Genomic DNA, 9,708 nt, shown 5'->3' on the forward strand with positions numbered 1-9,708 from the left:
GAGACTCGACCTCTGAACCTTTGCCTTTTGCGGGCAAGTGCTCTACCAACTGAGTTACCCAAGCACGGCTCACGCCCCGTCCTCACAACTTTAATTCCGCGCAGAACTTTCCTGGAAGAAAGTATATTGCAGGGACTTGGCTTAGCCACAGCCTAGGGGATGTTTCCAGAATGAAATTTTCACTCTGCAGAAGAGTGAACATTTCATTCTGGCAACATCTCCGCAATATCCTTTCTTCCAGGAGTGCAAGTTCTGCAAGGTATGCAGGAGAGCTTCTGCGAAGTTTGGAAGGTAGGATACGAGGTACTGGCGGAATTAAAGCTGTGAAGACGGGGCGTGAGTTGTGCTTGGGTAGCTCAGTTGGTAGAGCACTTGCCCGCGAAAGGCAAAGGTCCCGAGTTAGTCTCGGCCCGGCACAAAGGTTAATCTACCAGGAAGTTTCATGGTATATATGATCCCTGAGCAGATATATTTAATCATACAAAAATGTTGTGTTAAACACCATCATCACACATGCCTGAGCAAAGCTAATAATGCAATGTTAACGGAGTACTGTCTGAACACAGGATATCACAATTTACAAGTAAACTGAAGTTTTATCCTCAGCATCATCATTGTGGGATTATGTTTTTAAGGAGATCACACACAGCCACACAGCAGACAATCTTAAAAGGGAGTTGGTTTTTAACTAAGCCCTGCTTTGACTCCTCCACTGGCTGCCATTAAATTAAAACAAAAGAAACAAGAACCTCTGTTCATGACCAGACACAGCACATTGCACAGATATAATTCAATTTTTAACCACTGGAGCATCTCACAGCAACAGTTATTGCCCACTGCACAAAAGCGGACGGCCTCTCTCCGGCTCCCTGTAGGGAGCCGCATATGTACCTTTTTCATCCATGAACACTTCCCCACCCAAGTGTATCTCTTCTTGCTCCTGGGCTGTTAAATTTTGACCACACCATGCAATCATCTCCAGCTGCATCTTGCAGCAGTGCTAACAGCAGCTATTACCACCTGAAAATGTTGAACAATTGTAACAATGAAACATTGAGGGATCCGCACAGTATTACTCAGTGGCAAACCCAAGAAGCGTATTTGCAACAGATCTGTAGAGAATGCCTGAAGTCACATCTTAAATTTTCACACTCATTATTTCTCCTCGTGTTTTATAATTTTAATGCTGCTTGTCAGAACTTTAACATCAGTCAGATCAACAGCACACCATAACATGTAGAATACATGTAGGACTAAATCCAATATTTATTAGGTACAGCAACACAAATTTTTTACAGTGCCTTTTAAAATTTCATTGGGTACAACGCGTGCTTTTAAGTCATTGTTTTACACAAGCATTGTAGCTGAACCTGTAACCATCTGCTTCCCATGTTGAGCTATTTACTCGTTTCTGTGTAGACTCCAAAACAATGCATGATAAGACATCAAGTGACAAACAGTAAAAAAAAAATGTGCTCGCTTACCCAGCCATAAGAGTAAAAAGTATTTCCGGCTTCGTACATATATACTCCACAGTAGGTGACCTAGTTCCAATCTGCCGACGTAGTATGTTATTGAAAACTTGAGCGACATCCTTCTTTCCCTAAAATACACACAAACTTAGAATGACCAGTGTCAAGTGCTAGAATGACATTAATTGAAGTAACAGAGTTAAGATCTTACCTCAAAGTCAATGCGATTCAAATTCTGAATCAGCAGAAGTAGTAAATTGCTGTTATACAGTTCCTGAGCTAGTTGTGCAACAATTATATCAGTCTGTGGTTCTGCATCTGATGTCCCATACAGCATATTTTTAATGAGTACCAGATTCTTGCTGACATCTTCTTGTGCCTAACAATAAAGAGTGTCTAGTTTTAATAATAAGAATGGAAAACAATAACTACAAGAGTGATATTTATATCACTACATAAAAATTAAAAGTCATGGTAATATGTAAGAAATATAGGCAGTCATATTACCAAACACTGCATTTAACTAGTTCTCAGTGCATATAATTTTGGAAAATATCTGCATACTTCTACGTAAGTTATTTCCTGTGTAAACTTTAGTCTTTTAAACTGTCTGGAAAGTGTTGCCTCTAGGTTTACTTATGACCTAATAATTCGATGCTACTTTTTGCTTGTTCAATGCTACAGTTTAACATATCTAACATTTCTGATAGGGACAAGTACAAAGAAAGATAGCCCAAGGTTCAACACCCAGTTGATATCAACAACATAACACACAGATCACAAGCATTGTGTGTATCTGATTCTCTACAGCATCAGTAAATTCAATGTACATAGTCGTTATCCAGAAATAAGCAAAAACTACACAAGAGATTATTTACACCCAAAATGAATCGGTGTTGAGCCAGATTTCCATCTCTGTCAGTGAACAGCAAAATCCTAAAACAGTTTACATTTTATGGTATGTGCAGTGCTTACAAGATCTGTCCAACTCCTGCACCTCTTCTTCAGTGCAATGGCAGTGAACACTGATAAATAAAAGTGACAAGATAATACATGTACCAAAAGATAGTGGACTTGTTAAAATACCTCTTTGAAAAAGCATAGTGTCAGAACGGTCATGTGGAAAACACAGGCATTTTGCCCTGTGTTAGTATAGAAAGAATTGCACAGCTGCTGTTGGAAAACATGTCAGAACCCTTCAAAATAAAAGTGTTTTACACAAATATCTACAGGGAAGCTAGTACTAACGAAATTCCTATGAATTTTCCAAAGACTACTTTTAGACATACCCTAGAAAAAGGAAAGTAACTGCAACATTAGAAATATATTGCTAACTCCAGCAGCCAGAAGGCATCTTACTATTATGTTTCTATCAACTGCAATTACTAGCAACCAAGAAAGAAAGACATAACTCTCCGGAACAATTAAAAGAGTCTGGACTGGACAAAATTGGTCAACCACAAAGTGCAGTACTGGATGTTGGTTTGAACTATGACATTAAGATTGACAGAGTATCTGCACTAGAGTGTGTTGAAGAGGGGCTTTGTAGTACATTCTGGCACTCTCCCATGTTGAATATCAATGTTCTGGATATGTTTTTGGGTGGTGTTATTGCACAACTGGACTGGTGAAGCGCTGTCTGTCAGATATGTTACTTGTATGCTTCATATTGGAACTGTGTGTTTGGAGCTTTGTTAGTGAGTTGCTGTAGTGTCAGTAGTATTGCCTACAGATCGGTTTTTGGCTTTCGAATTGTTAGTTTGCGGTGTTGTTAATGGTTGGAGATTTTGTTTTTGCTTTGTATATGTTCTGATGAGGAAATTCACTCTTATGTCATCATATGCTGAATGTGGGACAATATGGCAATGAAGGTCCTATAGTTTAATGATCTGATGGCCAACTACTCAAGTGCTATGTTTTTGTGGAATTTCTGAAGTTAAGCAAAGTTTCTGCATTTCAGATCATGGATGAATATATGTGCTGTCGTCACCATTAGAGTGTTTACTCATGGAGGTACTGGTTCAAGATTTCTACACTGGCCGTTTGTGATACTGTTTTGTTTTGTGTTTTAGGCCTACACTGTTCACATTACTGCAATGAAGATGTACATAAGTAAGATTTGACCTAAGGGCCTATTTGATGATAATGACATTTGTCAGTGAAAGAGGGGGGGGGGGGGATGGCCAAATACAAAATTGAAAGTTAAACTTCTTTCAGATGTTGGAAAAGAGTATTGAAGATGTATGCTCCTGAATAATGGAAACTTATCTGTACTAAAACAAATGACCTAAAAATCCTTAGCTAAAATTTGGGATTTATTAGCTACACCAAATTGACAAAAAGGCAACCTATGTGCGAAACACGAAAAGCATCCTGGTTGGCGCCACTTCTGATTTACATGTAAACTGTACACTAGAAGTTCAGGAGACAGCCAATATTATCCACATAGTAAAATTCTACTTGATATGTTGTTTCTTTGTTCTGTGCCATGATAAAGCCCTAACAGCATAAGATGATTAAGCTTAAAAGGTGGCAGTAGAAAGTACTGATTTCCGACTACTAAAATTAACTTAAAAATGTGAAGGTGGCGTCTATGTATAAACCACATGAATGAACGTCTGATTTCAAAGAATATTCTTTATCGGGTAAACTATAAAGTAGAACAACACATACGCACATATTCCATAATATAACACTCATCCCTCTTCGACTATTGGCTTATCACATAACGAACAACTTCGTGCAAAGTAACCTACATCAATACTCAACTTACAGTTAAAACACACAACAAATTCTACGAATACTCACTTTTTCAGCCTTTTTATCTCCTCGTTCCAGTGCATTGACGGCTTCTTTTAACGCCTTAACTACTTCTGCAGGGCTCTTCTGAGATTTACCAAACAAGGGCATTGTAAAATGTTTTGTATCCCAATATATCACACTCTAAGCCGCATGTGAAGCAGATTTCCTATAATCTGAGAGAGGAACAGAACATTACGTCGTATCTTTTATAAGTCACAGAAGAAACATGGGGTTTTCAACGCCTCTGACAGAATGGGCTACAACCATGACATTAACTGTATCACAGAACATTAAATGCATCACAGATCATTACATGTGAAACACGTGTTTTTGGTATTTTTTTTTTCCAATACAATGTAGCACTGAATCACGAAATTGTTTCACCATTACTCGCTCTCTGCACTTTACCTGGAGTTTGTTCTCTTACGCTGCACACACATTTAACACTGGTTGTCTTGTATAAAAACGTAATTGTCCAGACTTCACAAATATTTCAACTCAGAACGTAAACTTCCTCGAAGTCAGATATAATTTCTGCGGCACTTTACGTACAATAAGTCATGCTACAAATTCAGTAACTAGCTGACAATAAAACACGAATCGTTTACCAAATGAACTGAGACATTAAATCCTTCGACCTTCGGATAGTCAGCGCCCACTTTATTGTCTATTACACAACGAAATACTATCCCATAGAAACGTAGGTACAACGTCTTGCAGCTTTACGTCACGATTATCAAATTAATTCATAATAAGTGTAACATACACTTCTTTATGGCAGGAAAATTTCCGAGCTCACCTGATATATTTTACCATCTCTGGGATTCAAAGATATTATCAATAATAACACGACCAAATGACAAGTTCTGACAACGAAAGTAAGGATACAATAGCACACATTGGCGACGGAGGTGTGGCAGTTTTCCAAATGTAATACAGTTTCCTGTTTCATTCATGTCTGGAGCTGTATAAGAGAACCGCAGACTCTTGTCTTAATCGGGATGTATATTTCACGAGAAATGGTGTAATTACAACAGCCTGATAACTCTGATATAAGACGTTAACTCCTTTCCATCTTTCCCGTTTAACTCCTTAACGGCAAGAATGCTGAGTTAAATTCAATTTGTTTGGATCGGATAAACTATACTACACAGTTAACAATGCTATAAATCGAAAATATTTTTGCCATTGAATTTGCTGTAAATGCGATTGCTGTTCATAGACCTCTTTACAACAACATTTCGTCTACAAATTATAACGGGAAATCACCAAAATAATTCATTCTATCAAGATGAAAAACTAAAGACGAATCATATAAAATACACGCAGAGACTTTAATATAATAGTAGGCCTACCTATGTGAAGGAACATTAAGTTGTTTGTATTGGCAGGAGTTCGTGTTCCATACTTTTCAGCACGTTATATAATGTGTCCATGTGTTTTCATTTTTTTTTTCTGAAGTGTATTACGGTATATCAAAGTTTCACATTCTAGTTGTATCACTGATTATATTTGTTAAGTCTCCTTGTAGACTATACATATGTCGTTTCCCTTCCCATCACGTACCGGGCGAGGTGGCTAACCAAATGTTAATGCCCCGAACTCATATTCGGGAGGAGTTGGGTTTTCCATGGTTTTCCAAAACTGCTATGGTGAATACCGGTTTGGAGTGATTACAGTGATACGATCATGGCCGACTTCCTTCTCCATCCTTATCTAATCCTATCTTTCTTTGTATGTTTCGTATATGTTTATACTATTTCTGTAATGCGTGTGACATGTCTGATGCTGTTACGCTGAATTGTCTAAGGAGGCATAAGTAAATAATAAGTAGGGGAACCCTTTTCTTTCACATCAGTCAATAGAGCTGTAAGTATAATTCCTACTTGTACAGTATTGTTTGTTACCTACATTTTAAAAGGCTTCAAAAGTGTGACGTCACTTGGTTATATTAAACAATCTTGATTTTGAAACTTACTACAGAGTTAACAGGAAGTTTTACTCAGTGAAACTTATCATCTCATCCATCATCGTCAAATCTCACGGATCTTAGAAGGTGCTATGTCCTCGTATCCATCCTCTTTCACTAAAGATATTTTTCCTAAGATCGTCTTTTCAAAATGGTACTAACGGTATTTCGATTCCACTACATGACTCCTGTATCTGTGTCTGTAATCTTAGAATAATTTTAAAAAGTGAGATGATTTTGAGGATGCTGCTCATAAAATTGTGCCTCTGGTGGAAGACAGTGTTTGGAAACAAACACAGCTATGAGAAAACTAAGTAGAATAAACCCCAAACATATTAAGGATTATCGAATTCAAATTCAGACACACGAAAATAATGGAACAACTTTTATTATGTCTTAATACAAGGAAAAGTGTGTTAAATGATGGACAAGTAATGGATAAAAAAAGGGGGCCAAACACAAGGAATATTAAAATAAAGGTGACTGTAACGCCAGCAACTTGTTAGGTGGGGAGATTTTTGGAGCGAAAAAAAAAAAAAAAACCTTCAGTTTCAACACTCCCACTGTTTGAGCATCTTACAATCTATTTTTGATAATGTTCATAGTTCCGTGCAACATCACAAACCTACCTTTGCTCAAGGGTTTGGTGAAAATATCCACATCCTGTTTTTCATTAAGAAAATATTCGATAATGTTCGCTTCTTCCTCATGCTTTCATGAAATGATATTGGATATCAATGTGTCTTGATCTCTTATGAAATTCAAGATTGCCCTCTGATTATCCATATAGAGTTTTGTTGCTTGATTGGATTGATTTCCAAAATCACTTAGCAGTGTAGTGATTGTGCATCGTATATCAGATATGCTGAGGATGCAAATTGTATATGCTGCTGTTTATTTATTCTTGGGTTTTATAATTGTTCCCTTATTGATACTCACTTTATATTTTTAGACTGTTTTTCGCTTTTGCATGCTGTTTTATTAAATGTTGCAGTAAAGCAGATTTATTCTAAATTGCAATATTTTTGGTGACCCTTGGAATGATCCTGATGATCCCAGATGACAATCGACGTAATATCTGGCGGTAGCCAAAGTGATCCCTGGAGTTCATCGACGTTTTATATGGTTCAGTTTCCAACGTCAAACATGAACCACTAGCACCAACCATACAGTGCGCCATCTGCAGTCTGAATCGCAGTTGCATCCCAAATGTGAGCTACAAATCAACTGCTCATACCACGTACTGTCCTTGTACTGAATCATAGTTTTGCAATGTCGGATCCGCCACCATCTATTGATGTGCCTCCAATCTCACTGATTAACAGGGTTATGGTCAACCTGCCACCATTCTGGCACCAAAACCCAGTCTTGTGGTTTGCACAGCTCCAGCATGCTAGCTAATGTCACCGCTGATGAAACCAAGTACAGTTACATTGTCAATGTGTTAAACGAAGATGTGGCTATGGAAGTGTAAGACATTTTGGCTTTTCCACCAAGCGCCCACCAGTATTTGACCCTCATGAACGTCCTGATCATTTGCCTGTCACATTCCAAAGTAAAGCGTATAGAGATATTGCTGCATACTGAGGAGTTAGGTGACCACATTCCCTCACAGTAAATGTGCCAGCTACGGACATTAGCAAGTAGCACTGTCAACGAGGATATCCCACAGAACATCTGGCCGACATGTGCCAGATGTGCAAAAGATATTCACAGTGCACACCAGCGATCTCGATGTGCTAAGACAAACTGCAGATCGCATTGCAGAAATGTACCCATCCACAGATGTTGCAGCTTCTGGCTGACACCTGGATGATACAATCACATAATTACAGGTGCAAATCGCTGAACCTACAGCGCAAGTCGCTGCTCTGCGAACAAAGCATTCCAGTCGCCAGCCATGACTCCACTACCCACCGAGAAAATGCAGCCTATCGATCTTGGCCACAAAGTTTTGCTGTTACAGCCGGCCGGGGTGGCCGAGCGGATCTAGGCGCTACAGTCTGGAACCGCGCGACCGCTACGGTCGCAGGTTCGAATCCTGCCTCTGGCATGGATGTGTGTGATGTCCTTAGGTTAGTTAGGTTTAAGTAGTTCTAAGTTCTAGGGGACTGATGACCTCAGACGTTAAGTCCCATAGTGCTCAGAGCCATTTTTTTGCTGGTACCGCAGTTGGTTTGACTCTGAAACGTTAAAATTCAATCCTCTGTGTGAGATGAGAAACGCATCTGGAGGTAGGTAATGACGGTGATTGGCTTTCTGAATGGCAGCTATCAACTGTTTGTCATGAAGTTTTGTATGAAAATGGAGTTCTTAATGGCTACAGAAGCCGACGTATCAGCATATCCGTCTTCCTGTCTGCCTCACCACAGTAGTGATGAATGTCGTCTCTTTGCCGCAATGGTTCTACCATCCAAATACATGTTCGCATGACACTGTTGCTAAACTTAGGCCTATGTCGCAAGTCTGAATGGCAGTTTATTGTGGCAGATGTGATGCACCCTAGCGTTGCTGCAGATGTTCTATCATTTTACAGCTTGCTGCCGGACCTTCATTTCGTCATCAGCTTGACACCGCCTGCAATTTTGCCAGCCATGGATGGGTGCACTGTGTGCACAATACTGTTGTGCAAATGACCACAGGTGATTCTCCATACATAGAACTTCTCAAGCAGTTCCCGGAGATAACTCGCCAGTTGCTTATACAAGCGCTAGTACAACAGGACCGCAAATTCACATTTGACCTCGTGACCTGACGCCAGGAAAGATACAAGTAGCAAAACAAGAGTTTTCCTTTACACTCGCGCAAGGAATCTGCCGCCTATCAAGCAGTAGCTGTGCTTCAATGCTACATGCAGTCCCCAAGAAGACCAATGGATGGCAGTAATTATTGGCAACACAATGATCGAACATTTCGTGATTGCTATCTGGTCCCACACACTGAAGACTTTGTATTTGATATGAATGGCAAGTATGTTTTTCCAACTTACGTTTGTTATGCGCGTTTTACCAAGCACCCTTTGCTCCAGAAGATGTAGGTAAAACAACTGTGTATTCTGTTTGGCCACTGAATTTATGAGAACTCATTTTGTGCTGTGCAATGCTGCTCAGACATTCCGCGTTTCATGGCTGTAGTTGCATGAGACCTTGACTTCCGTTACATTTACATTAATGATGTATTGGTGACGTCCAGTCCCGAAACTGAGCACCTGGAACATTTACGCTATATCTTTACCATTTTTGTTCACACGGCCTACTCATAAATCCGTCTAAGATTTTCTTTGGAGTATCAGAAGTCTGCTTACTGGGTTACACAAACAAGGCCAAATGGAATGCAGCTGCCACAGGAGAAGGTAGAAGCGGTGCAAAATTTCCCACAGCTTGTGACTGTCTGTGAGTTGGACGATTCCTCAGCGTCACTAATTTCTATGGTCATTTCATGCTCAACCAACCCCTCTCGACTGTT

The 9,708-nt window shown here is 39.5% G+C and overlaps 1 protein-coding gene across 2 annotated transcripts in view; it reads right to left on the reverse strand.

The window, feature by feature from the left end:
* The window catches only part of LOC126262934 (protein Mo25), a 40,222-nt gene extending 35,062 nt beyond the window's left edge, over positions 1-5,160 (reverse strand). The window contains exons 1-4 of one of the 2 annotated variants that reach the window (XM_049959868.1): positions 5,074-5,160; positions 4,281-4,447; positions 1,684-1,851; positions 1,485-1,603 (exon numbers count right to left, since the gene is read on the reverse strand). In XM_049959868.1, the coding sequence (XP_049815825.1) occupies positions 1,485-1,603; positions 1,684-1,851; positions 4,281-4,382 (389 nt within the window). In that variant the 5' untranslated portion in view covers positions 4,383-4,447; positions 5,074-5,160. The other variant, XM_049959867.1, reaches the window with a different exon arrangement.
* Between the last annotated feature and the right edge of the window lie 4,548 nt (positions 5,161-9,708).

This window comes from Schistocerca nitens, chromosome 6 (assembly GCF_023898315.1).
Source record: "Schistocerca nitens isolate TAMUIC-IGC-003100 chromosome 6, iqSchNite1.1, whole genome shotgun sequence".
Taxonomy (NCBI): domain Eukaryota; kingdom Metazoa; phylum Arthropoda; class Insecta; order Orthoptera; family Acrididae; genus Schistocerca; species Schistocerca nitens.